This window comes from Durotheca rogersii (genome assembly GCF_024521655.1).
Source record: "Durotheca rogersii strain YMJ 92031201 chromosome Unknown GGS23scaffold_21, whole genome shotgun sequence".
Lineage (NCBI taxonomy): Eukaryota > Fungi > Ascomycota > Sordariomycetes > Xylariales > Xylariaceae > Durotheca > Durotheca rogersii.
The window spans coordinates 357559-372238 of NW_026251252.1; the positions used below are offsets into that span (position 1 = coordinate 357559).

Sequence of the window (14680 nt, forward strand, 5' to 3'; positions counted from 1 at the left end):
GCAGCTATGCGAGGAATTGGTGTCTGCGGTTCGGCACTGGGGACTCGATGCGAGGTTAGCCCCCTCCTCGATTCGTCTTCTCCCTAGCGAAACCAGGCTCGAGCACGGTGATATCCACGCCTACCTTACGTACCTAGCATCTTCGCTTCAGCTTCCCCCGTGATATTGCGATCCTGTTGTGCAACGCCTAACCCCCGCACGACATTGCTGCTGCTTTACTCGACGCGATACGGTATCTCCATCGGTTTCGCTACTCTCCTGTGCGTCTATGGAGGCGTGTTGCATCCCCCCCTCCGGACGAACATCCGTGCCCCCGGCGGTCGCACCGAGGCGAGTTCTGAGCCCCGATCGGCCTACGTAAATGTAGGTACCTATACCTGCCTACGGATTCCCGTTTTGCCGCCAGAGACGTCGGCTCGTATCCCTACACACCTCTCTGGTGATGGCGTGCCGAGACCGGCGTAGGTATCAACTTACGCGCTCGCATGCAACCCTACTCATAGCACCAGGCGTGCGGAGCACACCCAAGTGCGGACAAGTCGATAATAGGAGTGCTGCTGTCTCGCTTCGCTTCGGGCTGAGAAGGGCCCCAACTTCGTGGGGCAGTCCTTCGGGGTCGAGTTGCTGTGGGCGGTAAGACCACATAATTGGTTAAGCAAATTTTTCTTTCCCCTTCCGAACGGCATCAATCACGATCTAGACCTCACGCCCCTGAGTTGGACGAGGCTCTTCTGACATGTAGTCCAGCAGGCTGTCAAGTCAGCTCGCTAGACCGACCCTTGTCTTAGAGAACCGCGCCGCGTTCGCTAAGCCGTAGCCAATAATGGCAACCCCGATCTCACCCAAGGGCATCGGTCACGCGGTGATAGGCGGTAACACAGATTTGTCTTACAGGGCGCCACGGCGTCATGAACGAAGGCTTAGGTGGCGATATGATACCTACTTCCTAGATGATAAGTAAGACGGCTATCACAGGATACTGTAACTCTACTTCACTTTTCAATGCCGCCCCCAGTGACTGGGAAACCGGAGATCATCTACCTACTGCAGTCGATCTAGCATGTACGTAAATAACTTCCAAGGATACGGTAAGGTCCCGAGCGAGTATTATTCTCTCATCGTGGAAGAGCCGTAAAGGAGCGAGAGTTAACAATTGGTGGTCCCAAGATCCCGGGGTTTGTGCTGTTACACCGGTAAGGTAACACGGTAGTTCGGGATATGCCAGACCGTCTGTGGCCGCGGCACGCCTAACGGAATAACGATGGCCAGAATGACATTACTCTGTATCTTCATGCTACAGTCACACGACGATAACCTTCTATGACATGGGGAATGGTTAATGTCGGATCGCCTCCTCGAGGCTCCATAGTAAGCCGCCACGAGGATACGGGGGCTGAGAGCAGACTTATACAGCGAATCGTCTCAGTGGTTTAGATGTCCGGTCTCCGCTGTGTCAAACCGTGGCCCGTATTTATACGATTATCAAGTTTACATTTATGACCCGCCCGGTTTGTCCGTTTTACTTGGTTGCTTTACGCGCCGTGGGGCGCCGGCTGTCCTACACTTACGGCTCCTATGACTCTTCGGGCACGGGATGTTCTTTTTACAGCTATGGGGCGAGGCTTTCCTACCTTGTCCTCAAATCTAGATCGTCACGTAGCCTGTCTATATTCTAAACTTGTACCCGTAATGTAGACGCTTACGCTTCGCGCAACATATCTATACAGGAGTGGTAATCTATAATATATGAGAGTTCCCATTGCACCAGTATTCGCTGAACTCAGCACTCTTACGAGCCCCTCGATGTAATATTTCGCCATGGTCTCGTTCCGGCTTATAACAACGCTCCTGGGGAAATTCACGGTCCCTATCGCACAATTACAACCGTACTCGACTCTGCCTACCCTGTCGCCCGTGGTGGATCTTGGATATTCTCAGTACGAGGGATATTACGATGCTACATATGGTCTCAACATATACAAAGGGTAGAATACGTGCGACGTATCTCAGAACTGTACTCCTTGTGTTGACTTCCATACAGGATCAGATATGCTGCTCCGCCAGTAGGCAGACTAAGATGGCAGCTACCACAACGGCCAGCTCAGAATAGGAGCCAAGTGATACCGGCGACCGAGTATGCTCCTCAATGTCCCCAGTCTGGACCGGCCCCCGAGTACGTATAACCCAACCAAATATGAAGACGGAAACTTACCGACCAAGTCCCCAACGGCCAGTCCCTTCTGGATCCGAAGACTGCCTATTCGTGAACGTCGTGGCGCCGGTCAATAAAGCAAAGCTACCGGTGATGGTCTTCATTCGTATGTATACACCATATCCCTCCTTCGCTTGCCTTCAGTTCCAGCTCTAACAGGTGTAGATGGAGGAGGCTACGGACAGGCAAACGGTGCATTCGACATGTCGCCACTAATCCACACCAACAAGAACACATTTATTGGTGTCACGATTCAGTACCGGCTAGGAGCCTTTGGGTTCCTGTCTTCTGACGAAGTCGCCAGTTCGGGAATACTGAACGCGGGAATCCACGACATGCGCTTCGCTCTCCAGTGGGTTCAGGAATACATACGCCTCTTCGGCGGAGACCCCGAACAAGTGACTATCGCCGGCTCGTCGGCTGGGGCGGGCGGTGTCATGCTGCTTGGGCTGGCGAACGGGGGCGCTGACGGCACTTCGCTGTTTAAGGGGCTCATCGCTTCGAGCCCCTATCTACCGACGCAATGGTGAGGCATATTCCTCTACCCAGGTCTCGACTCAACTCCCAGATTCGTTGGAAATTCTGACCGCAATCCTAGGGATTACAACGGCACCCGGCCAACAGAGTACTACCGCCGCTTCGCAGACCGAGCCGGCTGCCTCCCGGACCAACCCACCGCTAACCAGTCCGTCTTCGAGTGTTTGGTATCGGCGGACACGGAAACGCTGCAGAGCGCGAGCGACTACGTCAGCACGACGGGCCAGCACGGGCAGTGGGCGTTCACGCCGGTCACGGACGGGACGCTGATCCGGACGCGGCCGTCGGCGCAGCTGCTGGGCGGCGGTGGCCGGCTCAACGGGGCGCGGCTGCTGTCGTCGAACTGCGTCAACGAGGGGCCGTACTTCGTGCCGCAGGACATCACGACGGCGGGCGCGTTCCGGGCCTTCGTGCGCGCGACGTACCCGCAGCTGAGCGCGGCGGACCTGGCCAGGCTGCTGGCGCTGTACGCCGTGCCGGCGGACGCGCCGCGCGCGCTCGCCAACTCGGACGGCGAGCACGCGCCCTTCTCGACGACCCGCTCCGCCTTCGCCGCCGGCTGGCAGCAGGCCGCCAACAACCTGTACGCGGAGGCGACGTTCGTGTGCCCGTCGCGCTGGCTCGCGGACGCGTACGCGGGCCGCGGCCGCGGCCGCGCCTGGCGCTACCAGTTCTCGGTGGCGCCGGGCGACCACGGGCGCGACCTGGAGCCGCTGCTCGGCCTGCGGGCCGCGGACGGCGGGCCGGCGGCCGCCGCGACGACCGACGCCGCGTTCCGCGGCGCGCTGCGCGCCGCCTGGGGCAACTTCGCGGCCGGCCGCGCGCCGGGGCTGAGCCGGGCCCAGGCCCGCGCGCTGGGGCCCGCGCGCGGCGACGTCGCCGCCGCGGGGGCGCGCGCCTGGCGCGCCTGGACCGCCGGCACCCCCGCGATGCTGAACCTCAACATGACCGGCGGCGTGCTCGTCGCCGTCGACACGATGATCAACGGCTCCACGATCCCCGTGCCGCGCCGCGTCGCGGGCAACGGCACGGCGGCGGCGGCGGCGGAGCCGCTGCGCGCCCGGTTCCGGCTTGCCGACGGCCGCGCGTGGGAGGGCGGCCGCGGCGCGCGGTGCGACTTGTGGGCGAGTCTGGGCGCGAGGGTCCCGGCGTGACGGCGGCCCAGGGGGGGGGGGGATGAAATTTGGAGGGAAGTGGGTTTAGATGACCCGTTAGGTATGTGGCTCTTGGTCCCCGCTGCGTCTTCGCCCGCCCAGGGGTACACGCTGAGGAAAATGGCGATCGGGACACGACGGAGACCGGGTGACACGCGGCATGCAACGCGAAGCGACGTACCATGAAGGAATTTAGGATTGATCTTTGCATATTGTCATTAATAATATATACCGGTATCCTGTGCTTGGTAGTCTCATATATAGACGAGTTTATCTAAATTCACAAGTTGCGGATAATGTTATTCGCGGCGTGTATATCCAAGCACGAAATAACATCCACCTCTACCCTCTAGACTCTAATAATCCACAGGCCATGTTAAAACGCAATCCCAAATCCCCCCCTCATCAAAGGCCGTGTTGAAAGTGCACCCGGAACTGCCTTCATTTTGGCGCGCCGGTGTCCGTTCTTGGTCTTTCTCCTGGCTCTGGCAATGGCGACGCCAGTGCTTCTTCGACGTCGGTTTCGGTGGAGGTCGCGGCCTGTTCGTTTTTCGGGTGGTCGTCTCTCCGGATCTTCCAGCCGTTAGACCATCCGACCCAGCCCGTCTCCCGCGGGCCCCGGATGATTCCGATGATGATGGCCGCGCCGATGTAGGCGATGTTGCTGCTCCCGCTCCAGACCCAGCCCCCGCGCGCGTACAGTCGGTTCCCCACGGCCGTCCCCGTGATCTGGCCGGCGAAGGCGAAGGCCATGTACACGGTGTTGATCCGGTTTCTCGCCTTCGGATCGAGGGTGTAGATGTTGCTCCGGTTGGCGGTGTGGACGAAGTTGGCGCCCGAGTCCATCATGATGGAGTGGATGATGGGGCCGGCGACGGTGAAGCTCCCGATGAAGGTCGAGATGGTGATGCCGACGAGCTCGAAGATGAGGCCGACGATGACGGAGAAGAGGAAGACGAACCGGTCGGTGATGAGGCGCGACCAGACGGGGGCGAGCGCGACCACGACGACGCCGATGAAGGCGAAACAGCCGATCTCGAGTGAGGAGTAGTTGTAGGGAGGCGACGCGAGGAGGAAAGTCAGCGTGGTCCAGAAGGAGGTGAACGCGGCGCTGAGCATGAAGCCTATGAGGCAGGCCTGGGTGAGGAGGGGCTCCCTGACGACCATGACGACCATCCCCCATAGGGCCTTGAAATAGTTGAGGCCTTTGTTCTTGGTAGGGTAGTCGGGGAGGTAGCAGTACAGCAGCGCCAGTGTCAGGTACTGCGCGCCTAAGGCCAGCCAGTAGACATTTCTCCACGAGGCGAAGTTAGCGACTATGCCCGACAGGACTCGGGCGATAAGCAGCCCAAGAGCCAGTCCCGACACGACGATGGAGAGCGAGCTAGCGCGCCTGTGAGGCGGGGCCAGATCGCCGACGAGGGGCAGCATGAGCTGCGGCGTTACTGTCCTATTCCGGTGTCAACGGGGAGGCTGTGGCGGTTAAGATAATAAGTAGAGATGATAAACAGTGTCGAGCATATCACGAGTAGATGAGCGGGCGGGAGGAAGGGTAAGCGAGCCGACGTAACGAAATTGATATTACACATACCCAGCCCCACACAGGAACGACAGGGCGGTAAACACCTCGAAGCTGCGCGTGAGACATAAACCAATCCACTGAATTCCCGAGCGCTTAGCAGACATATTATAACGAGTAGAGATGACGCAGGTACGAAAGAAAGGGAATGGTAGGCTAGCGAGAGGGGGAGGTGCACACATACCATCGTGGCTGTGACCCAGATGAGAAAGAGGATGAAGGGGCGCCGGGGGACCATGTCGGCGAGGGGGCACACGAAGACCAGGCCGACGGCGTAGCCGGCCTGAGTCAAGGTGGCGATGTCCGAGGCGCGCTCGTAGTCCACGCCGAACTCTTCGGCCAGGACGTTGAGGATGGGCTGGGCGTAGTAGAGGTTGGCGATGGTGAAGACGGTGCTCTGCCGAGAAAGACGAGGAGTCAGTCAGTCAGTCAGTCGGCCAGTCAGTCTCGGGAGGGGTAGCAGGACTGCGTCGTGCGGAAGCGAAGGAAAGAAAAGGACGGGTAGCGTGTACGAAAGCCAGCAAGATGTTCATCGACAGGGTGAAGCTGGGCGGGTTCTCCGGGTCGTAGCGGCAGCGTTGCGGCATCCAGCTGAGAACCGCTACGGCCTTAGCCAGAAGGCCGCGACGCTTCGAGGGAGCGCTGTCGTCTTCGTCGACGGCTATCACCGACTCCGATCGACTGTCGCTCGGCCCACTCTCTTTAGTCTTGTCCCGACTTGGAGCGGACTGGTCCCCGGCGGTCCCCCCCGCCGCCGGCTTCTCGGATCGAGCATCATCTTGGGTGTTATCGTCTCCCACCATCGCCAGGGGAGCTATTGATATCAGGTTTATATATCCCTATCTCTGCCTCCTTCGGGGGACCCAATGAATAAGAGTAGTGGGAATGTTGCAAGATCGAATGCCGTTCCGTTGTTGTGGCAGTCACCCCTGCTGACACCTCATTCTAGATAGGTCGTTCGTCGTATTAATATGGCCGGGTTCGAGAGGGAGGGGGAGTCCCGGTGTCGCTCAGAACCCTCCGGACCGGGATTGTAACCTGTCGGGACGAGGTGTGTGTGCTTGAGTGATGAGTTGTTTGTTTGTCAGTATCCCTAAATGTCTACTGCTTCGTTGCTTCGTCGACGGTTTAATATAACTGTTCCCGTTCGCCCCCCGTTTTCCCTCTCTCGTCTCACCTACCTACGCAGCACAGCACCCATCCCCTACTTCACCACGTAGTATCGTTACTTTTTTTTTTCTTCCCATTAATCGCCGGGTAAGCAATTCCCGGGCATTCGCGCGCGTCCCTGGTTACTTATCCGCGCCCTGCCATTTGCTGTAAGATCGCAGCGGCTCTCGGACCCCCACTCTCCTCTCTGCGTCTGGCTCCCCTTCGCTCTCTCTCTGCTCCCTCTCCTGACGAGCGCTACCCCACCGGTATAGTTGTCTGCCGAAGCTTGCATGGCGTCGGACCGAGTTCGCAGTTTGGAGACGTCCTCACCACTCACTCGCCATGTGCGAATTGCTACGAATGCAGGCATTCCGCTCCCGCGGCCGTGGGCGGATTCTGCTTGCGGAGCCATCCACAGCCAGGTACGTGACCTGTATCCACTGCCGATGCTTACGGCGCCTAGCCATTCGCTTACCCGCGATAGTGCCATCTTGGCTAGTATGACGAGGCCGGTCCTGCACGCCATCGCGCAAGCCAAGTTATTACCTACCTATATGTGGGTAGGTATATGCTAGGTACCAGTATACGTCTGGGTAAGTGATGTGTATCTACTATCTATCCACCGCGGCGGCAGAGGTGTTTAGGAACAGTCCCTGCCCATTACCACCCACCGCTTCTAACCATTCCGCCTGTACCTACAGAGCATATAGGCATCGCGTAGACACGTGAGACGGAAGTATGTTGTATGTAATGTTGGTTGTGCCGATGGTAAACTGGGATGCGTCAGGTAGCTACCTGCGACAACTCAGGCATCGGACATAGCGGAGCGCACAAAGGCGCAACACCCGCTGCGAGATGACGATGCCCGATTGTGTAATCGACTCCGTAATCGACCCAATTCTCTCTACGTAACCATCGGGATACATACATACCTGGCTACCTAACCGGGTCTCCCGTTGGACACATCCCATTACCGAGGCCGGCGGGAATAGCAGCCAGCTTAAGTAAGCACCTGCGCACAAAGCACTCCCTCCTAGGTAATACCTACTAAGTAATACCTAGGCATACCAGCAACATCCGCAGGCACCTGGGTGAGAATCGAGAACACAGAGGGGGATCGAATCCCCCGCTTCGGTTGGCAGATATCGGAGAGGTGCCGATGCAGTACCCTCGTCACACCGGAGCAGTTTCGGCGCCTGGCCGGGAGCTGGCCGAATTTCCTGCCTGACCGCTAGAAAAGGGAGGCCGCCGGACCGGGCCCCCCTTCAGCAATGCGCCGTGATACATGCATACACCATCACATACCTATTCGCATATCCGCCACATCGCCCCCGTCTAAACCCGTCGTTTCCTCCCTCCTTCGCCCTCCCGCTTTCTACCTACCTAATTTCCCAACCTCTCGACTCCTCAACCTCTCCTCACCCCGACCTTCGGCACATTCTATGGTCTCCCTGGAACGACTGTGCCCAGCATGACCCGGAGAAAAACGACCTCGGTTGCCACAGATGAGTCCACGCCGTTGCTTCGAGATGGATCTCCTCCGCAGACTACCAACCGTGCCACCGCCCGCGCCGTCTTCGGGCCTGCTAATCGCATCCTGCTTGCCGGCTTCATGATGGCCTTCACCCTCGGCATCACCCAGGTCCCGTTAGTGTCCTTTTTCCCCGCTCCTTCTCCCCCTCCTACCGGATCACCTCCCGGGCATTACTACGTCCCCCGCTCGATGCTCACCGTCGCTTGTCCAGCATCATCTACGTCTTCCGCCTCATGGAATGCGATGTGTTCTACACGCACCACCCGCCCTTCGACGGCCCCGGCGACCGCTGCCACCGCCGAGAGATCAACGCCGGCACCGCCACCCAGGTCTCCATCTTAGGCATGTCCACCTCCTTCAGCGGCGTCTTCAACTTGTTCATCTGCGGCTACTTCATCAAGCTCTGGGGCCCACGCTGGGCTTTCGTCTCCCAAACCGCCCTGTTAGGCGTGAGAGTCTCGACCCAGATTCTCGGCGTCGCCGTCGGCGGCCGGACCGGCGAACTCATCTTCCAGGCCTGCCAAGCTATCGGCATTATCGGAGGCCCCCGCGGTTACCAGTAAGTTTCCGTAACGCCACCCCCCTCCCTCCCCCCCTTGCTTGCTGCCCGACGACGCTGACCATGCCGTGCAATTTAGACTGGTTCTTAATACCGCCGTCAGCGAATTGGTCGCGCCGAGGGATCGTACCGCCGTTTTTGGACGCCTCCAGGGGTCAATTATGCTAGGGACGGCTTTTGGATACCTCCGTAAGTGCGACTGCTGCTGATGACGATCTCGGCGGTTGATTTAGTCGAATTAACAATACTATTGCAGTGGGAGGTGTCCTCGGCGACGTCTATAATATCAGGCGCCCCTTCGAGGTAGCCTTCTTCCTCTACGTCATATCTACGCTGTATGGAGCACTTTTCATGCCGACAATTACCGGCAGCGGAACCCTCGCCCAGAGGCCTCGCAGCCAGGGTATCAGTGCTTTCTTTGCGCCCATCAAAGTGATCGTACCCCACAAGTACCTCCTAGAGTCTGGCAGAGTCGTCAAGAACTACAGCTTAATATTCCTCGCTCTCGGGATCTTCCTTGGCGTAGTAAGTCCCTACTCCGAGGCGCCGCCCCCTATACGAGCAAACTCCTCACATGCACGCCACCCTAGTTCGCTTCCGGGTATGCCCCGATACTTTTGCAGATGTACGCCACATCCGAGTTCGATTTCGGGACTACCGAGAACGGATACCTCATGTTCGGGAATTCGGCTATCCGTGGTGTCTTCCTCCTCTTCATGTTCCCAAAGATCATCTCTACCGGTAGAGTTTGGTTCAACGGCACACAGCAACCGGTGGATGCGAAAGGTCATCAGCCAGAGAGCCATGTGCCCATCAACCCGGACGAATTTGAAGCCGACGAGGTAGGAGAGGTTCCGCAAGAACCGGTACAGGCTCCCGATCCAGATGAAGAGGACTCGGGAACAGGCTTCGACCTCTTTTTCGTCAAATGGAGCCTTGTGATAGACTCCATGGTGACTTTTTTCGCCGGATTTTCTACAGACGGCTGGCAAGTATATCTTGGTGAGTGACGTGGCTTCTCGGGCATACGGCCTCCGACCTAGACCAGACGACACTGACAACCAGCAGCGGGATTCCTTCTACCATTTGCTTCCGGATCGGCACCGGCCGCGAAGGGAGTCATGACAGAATTATGTCCGCCACACCTGCGGCCGGACGCGATCGGCGCCATCACGCTAGTCGAAAGCACGGCTACGCTGCTGACCCAGGGGCTCTTTGGTCTCATCTTCGCTGCTTTCTCCGAAGCGGGCAAGCCAAGCTTAACATTTTTCTGCAACGCGGTACGTCGTCGGCCACCAGTCTCTAAGAGTTTATGTGGCCCTTCTAACGTCGGCTTAGGGCTTCGCCGTGATTGGGTTTGTCGTCTTGTTTATGGCGCAACTGCCCCCAGCCAACAGCAAGAGAATCGACGAGGAGGATTCGGAGACCGAGACAGAGGTTGAAGCCTAGATCCCCAGACTGCGCGCTAAAAATAAATTGTATACAATAGGCATCGAAGGAACTGGTAAGATGAACATACCACCACAAAGTACATTTTCGAATTCTGGAGTTCAAAAAGGGGGGGGGGTCGGGGAAAAAGGGGGCCAGTATATTATACTCCTTAGAATGATACATACCTTACAAGACCGCATTTCAGACAGAATGGCGGCAGTCATAATAAATATAGGCAACAATTTGTAGTTGGATATTTTATCTCTCTTTTTCATCATGGCCTTTGAAAAGGTGGTAGCATCGCAACTATCCGTAGGCAACCAGTGCCAAGAAGCTGACCGGGAAAAGGGGCAGCCATTCCCAGCACAACCATTATGCGAGCAGATTTACGAAGCCATCCTCCCTACGCTTCCGCAGGATCCCTCGATCGTTCTGTTGCCTAAACGAATCAATGCCTAAATCTCCCACACCGAATCTGTTCGCTTTCTGCGAGCCGTCTTCTCAGTGTCTTTCTACGCCGTCCGATTCCGATCCAAAGCAACCACATTACGAAGACTACCCACGGTGCCGCCTCGTCTACTCGCGCTATCATCTACCCCTTATTAATACTCTCCCGTCAGCCAACCCACCTAGCACTCGTGCATCGAACTCCCGCCGCCACCCGGGGGGGGGGGTACCATGCGCCCACTTCGCCGGAAGTCGAACGGCGAGGGTTTAGTTCTTCGTGGCGGACGTGAGGGTAGCTTCCATGCGACTGTCGTTGTCGAAGAGCAGAGCTAGAAGATGAAAGGTTGAGCTGCAGTGGGGGGCCGCAGAGTGGGACAAGAAGAAGAGGGATAATAACGGACGCAGATGGGGTATTTGGCTTGGTGCACCTATAAGTTAGGTTACCGCTTCACGAGCTACCCCTCTACGGGCTACCTAAATTAAGCATTACCTAATAACTACTACGTTAATAATTAAAGCTACCTATATTACTAAAATTAATTAAAACCCTTTAATTCCGGCGTTATAACCTCGATATAGTCCTCCGTTTACGATACCTCGTTTTTAGGCATTTCTAGCGCCGTTTTAACCTCTTTAGGTACCTTCTCGTCGCTTACCTCGTCCTTATATACTACCCTACTTCTTAACGACCTTTTTACCCGCCGTATATCCGTTGTACGGACGAAGTATTCCCTTAACGTTATATATACCTTCTTACTGAACAGGAGCAGCGTGGGCACGCTGACGGAGGCACGAAACAAGGACTGCCCAACTGCCAACAACTGGCCCAGTGCCGATCAACCCAAGATCACAGCTGTAAACAGCTGTAATCGGTTGATCGGCCAGCTGAAAACGGCAGCTGGGAAAGGGAACTAGAAAAGGGCAACGAGGATGGCTAGAAAGGCATGGCAAGAAACGAGTGAATGGCTGTAGGTCGTGATGTCTATAGGTCTAAGTCTAACTGATGAAAATATGAGTGCGCGACCCATATAAATACACATCGAAAAGGCTACGTGGCCTAGATCCACCGCACCACTACATTACGCGTCTTAGTAATAGCTCTATCGTTTTTAGCGATTTTATATTAAAGCTAGGATTCGAGAGTCGCGATTTTATTAGCCTACCGGTCGAAGGTATCGTTAGTTTTCCGAATAAATAACCGTTAAAATACGGCCTTAACCCTAGAACTAATAAGGATAAACCGTTAAGTAATATTTCGTAATACCTAATCGTTTAAAGGTATATTAACGTACTTTAGAGTTAATAACGTTAAGAAATTAGGTATTTTCGGCCTTTCGATAGCTTCCGATACCTCCGACCGTTTCGGCCGAGATCTAGAAATACCTTTATCCTTTATAATTACGAATCTCGACGATAACGGCCGATTTTTATTTAACTCTTGTTTTATTAGTTTGTTAGCGAGACGGCGCGATAGGTAGGAACGAGGGATATTATATAAACGGGTAGCTTTTCGGATATTAATATCGTATATAACCTCCCAAAGAGCGGTTTACGTATGGATTTACTTTTCATTTAAAGATATTATTTTAATTAGTAAGAAATTAAAAAGAGATTAATAGTAAAAGGAATTATTAAAGGTTAAAACTAACCGAGAAATTATAGGTTATTTAAGTAAGGGCGTCGCGTTAAAAGGCGCGTTCGTAGGTCCTAACGCGGTAGTCCGTGAAGGGGCTCGTGAAGGGGTGCCCTAGCTTACGGCGTATAATTCCAGACCGGTAAAACCCGCCATACCACAGTGTGTTACAACAACACGACGCATATGCTGCTTTAAATGCTTACGGGAGACTGTTCCTCGATGAGATGATAGACATTGGCACATTTAATGGTTCCCGATATCCCTAATAGAACGCGACAAACAGTTAATACCAGAGAGCTCGCCCCAGCGCTGCTGTGTCATTCTCCCTCTCCTGAGTCGGCTCTCTGCTCTCACACCACCACCGGCATAACGAACCGACCAGACCTATCCAAACACCACGCCACACAGTCTATCCCGGAATCTCTCCCTCCACCTCCCTCACTCTTAGTCCGCGGGCGGGCTACGCCGCGAAGCCGCCGTCGATCGGGTACGAGGTGCTGGTCAGGAACTTGCTCTCGTCGGCGAGGAGGTAGGCGACGAGGGCGGCCACCTCGGTCGCGCTCACGGCCCAGCGGAACAGCTGCGGCAGATTCTCGGGCGTCAGAGTGCCGCCGGACTGCGCGGTGACCTGCGCCCCCATGGGCGTCTCCACGAGGGACCTGCGCGTGCCCCGGCCCCTCTCCTCGCTAGCCCCCATGCTCGGCCCTGGGGGGGGGAGGGCGAGGGGGGTTAGCGAGGAGAGGGGCCGGGCCTGGTTAGCTAGCGGTGGATAAAAGTAGGAAGGGCGAGGAGGAGAGAGGGAAGATTGAGAAAGAAGGACGGGAGAAGTCAAGACCCGTCCCCCCCCCCCCCTTTTCCCTCTGAAGACCAAACGGCGCGGAACAAAAGCCAACAGAAATATCAGGATAGGCGAGACAGCTAATATAACAACGGAAGCAACCACAAGAGCTGAGGGGTACTCACGGGCAGACGGCATTGACGCGGATGCGGCGGGGGGCGACCTCGCTGGCGACGGACTTGGTGAGGCCGATGAGGCCGTGCTTGGAGGCGGAGTAGGCGGCGAGGCCGGGGATGCCGCGCAGGCCGGCGCCGCTGGAGAGGTTGACGATGCTGCCGCCGTCCTCGATGGCGCGGACCTCGTGCTTGAGGCAGAGGAAAGCGCCGGTCAGGTTGACACCGATGACGCGGCCCCACGCCTCCTCGGTGAGCTCGCCGTCGACGGTGCCCTGGGGGCCGAGGATGCCGGCGCTGTTGACGCAGCCGTCGATGCGGCCGAAGGTCTGCTTCGACTCGGCGACCCACCGCTCGACGCTCTCGGAGCTGCGCGTGTCGACGACGCGGGCGAGCAGCCGGGCCGCGGGGAAGGCGGCCGCGACGCTCTGCCGCGTCGCCTCGAGCGTGTCGGCCGCCACGTCCGAGAACGACACCGCCGCCCCGCGCGCCGCCGTGTACCGCACCACCGCCTCGCCGATCCCCTGCGCCGCCCCCGTCACCAGGATCACCTTGCCTACGAAGGCCTTCGCGCTCGCCATTGGCGTGTCTGAGGTCGGGACAGGAGCTTATACGAGGAGAATTTAAAAAAAAATGTTACGTAGATCGGGAGACCTACGTGGGCACTGAAGTTGCTTCTTGGGAACAACGGAATGTGGGAAGAAGAAGGTGAATTGACTATCTAAGAAGAAAGGAAATGAACAAAGGAGATGCGAGCTGCCTATATATAGACGATAGGGAGCTGCGAGCTATGTTATATAAGCGAGCTGGGAGCTAGGTTAGGTCAGCGAGCAACCAGAGAAGGAGTAGGGAGCCATGTATAGGTGGCGCTCTACGTGACAAAAAAAAAGTAGGTATACGAGCAGGTAGGTATATATGTAGGTACCTATATCGTAGGGTAGCGGGCTCGAGTAAAAAGAGGGAAAGGGGGGGCAGTGATTTAATCCCATCCGAAGGATAGCTATATAAACACGACTAGGTTTTTGCCCCCCAGAGGCCTTTCGGCGCCGTCCGTAGCCTAATACTTGGAGGAGAGCCAACCCTGTTCATAGCTGAACTCGTGACGCTCCGGTGACGAACCCCCCCCCCCTCCCCTCCTCCCTTTCCTTCGCGTCCTGCTCCGCAAGAGCATGCACGTCGGAGACGAGGAGGCCGCTACGACATCTCGTGTGGGTTAGTAGTATTCGTCTAGGACCGGGCGTAGCCGAGGTTCTTTCTATCTTAACCAAAGCACGCCAGTGCGTAAGTATTAGCGGGGAGAAGAGGGACCCGGTGCCGAGACTTGGGTTATTGGTTGGACGAACCACGAATGCGACGGGGCATGCTGGGCGTCACTCAAGCTTCATGCTATCAATGGGCAACGATCAGCAAGCCACCGTTGAGCGCAGTGTGTATGCTGGGTTGTATAGGACGATGCAGACATGCCACATGTGTATGTGGGCGAGACGA

At 56.6% G+C, this 14680-nt stretch overlaps 5 protein-coding genes across 5 annotated transcripts; 3 read left to right on the forward strand and 2 right to left on the reverse strand.

Annotated features, from left to right (window-relative positions):
- The first annotated feature begins 1794 nt into the window (after window positions 1-1794).
- On the forward strand, window positions 1795-2904 carry GGS23DRAFT_579252 (uncharacterized protein). The gene is made up of 4 exons (XM_051517040.1): window positions 1795-1985; window positions 2042-2318; window positions 2378-2738; window positions 2811-2904. Exons 1-2 carry the CDS (start codon window positions 1819-1821, stop codon window positions 2181-2183), a joined length of 309 nt encoding a protein of 102 aa, XP_051369564.1. The 5' UTR covers window positions 1795-1818; the 3' UTR covers window positions 2184-2318; window positions 2378-2738; window positions 2811-2904.
- GGS23DRAFT_599073 (alpha/beta-hydrolase) lies at window positions 2195-3903 on the forward strand (the record flags this gene model as incomplete). Its single annotated transcript, XM_051518877.1, has 3 exons — window positions 2195-2318; window positions 2378-2738; window positions 2811-3903. The coding sequence occupies 3 exons, from the start codon at window positions 2195-2197 to the stop codon at window positions 3901-3903; spliced, it is 1578 nt and encodes a 525-aa protein (XP_051369565.1).
- A 441-nt stretch (window positions 3904-4344) lies between these two features.
- Window positions 4345-6285, reverse strand: GGS23DRAFT_599074 (MFS general substrate transporter; the record flags this gene model as incomplete). Its single annotated transcript, XM_051518878.1, has 4 exons — window positions 4345-5353; window positions 5495-5562; window positions 5667-5879; window positions 5995-6285. 4 exons carry the CDS (start codon window positions 6283-6285, stop codon window positions 4345-4347), a joined length of 1581 nt encoding a protein of 526 aa, XP_051369566.1.
- A 1623-nt stretch (window positions 6286-7908) lies between these two features.
- On the forward strand, window positions 7909-10393 carry GGS23DRAFT_214036 (major facilitator superfamily domain-containing protein). Its single transcript, XM_051511906.1, has 7 exons — window positions 7909-8281; window positions 8380-8727; window positions 8807-8916; window positions 8984-9252; window positions 9318-9729; window positions 9796-10007; window positions 10066-10393. Exons 1-7 carry the CDS (start codon window positions 8106-8108, stop codon window positions 10174-10176), a joined length of 1638 nt encoding a protein of 545 aa, XP_051369567.1. The 5' UTR covers window positions 7909-8105; the 3' UTR covers window positions 10177-10393.
- A 1934-nt stretch (window positions 10394-12327) lies between these two features.
- GGS23DRAFT_579268 (NAD(P)-binding protein) lies at window positions 12328-14315 on the reverse strand. Its single transcript, XM_051517041.1, has 2 exons — window positions 13205-14315; window positions 12328-12900 (listed from the first exon to the last, which is right to left on the reverse strand). Exons 1-2 carry the CDS (start codon window positions 13771-13773, stop codon window positions 12702-12704), a joined length of 768 nt encoding a protein of 255 aa, XP_051369568.1. The 5' UTR covers window positions 13774-14315; the 3' UTR covers window positions 12328-12701.
- Window positions 14316-14680: the final 365 nt, after the last annotated feature.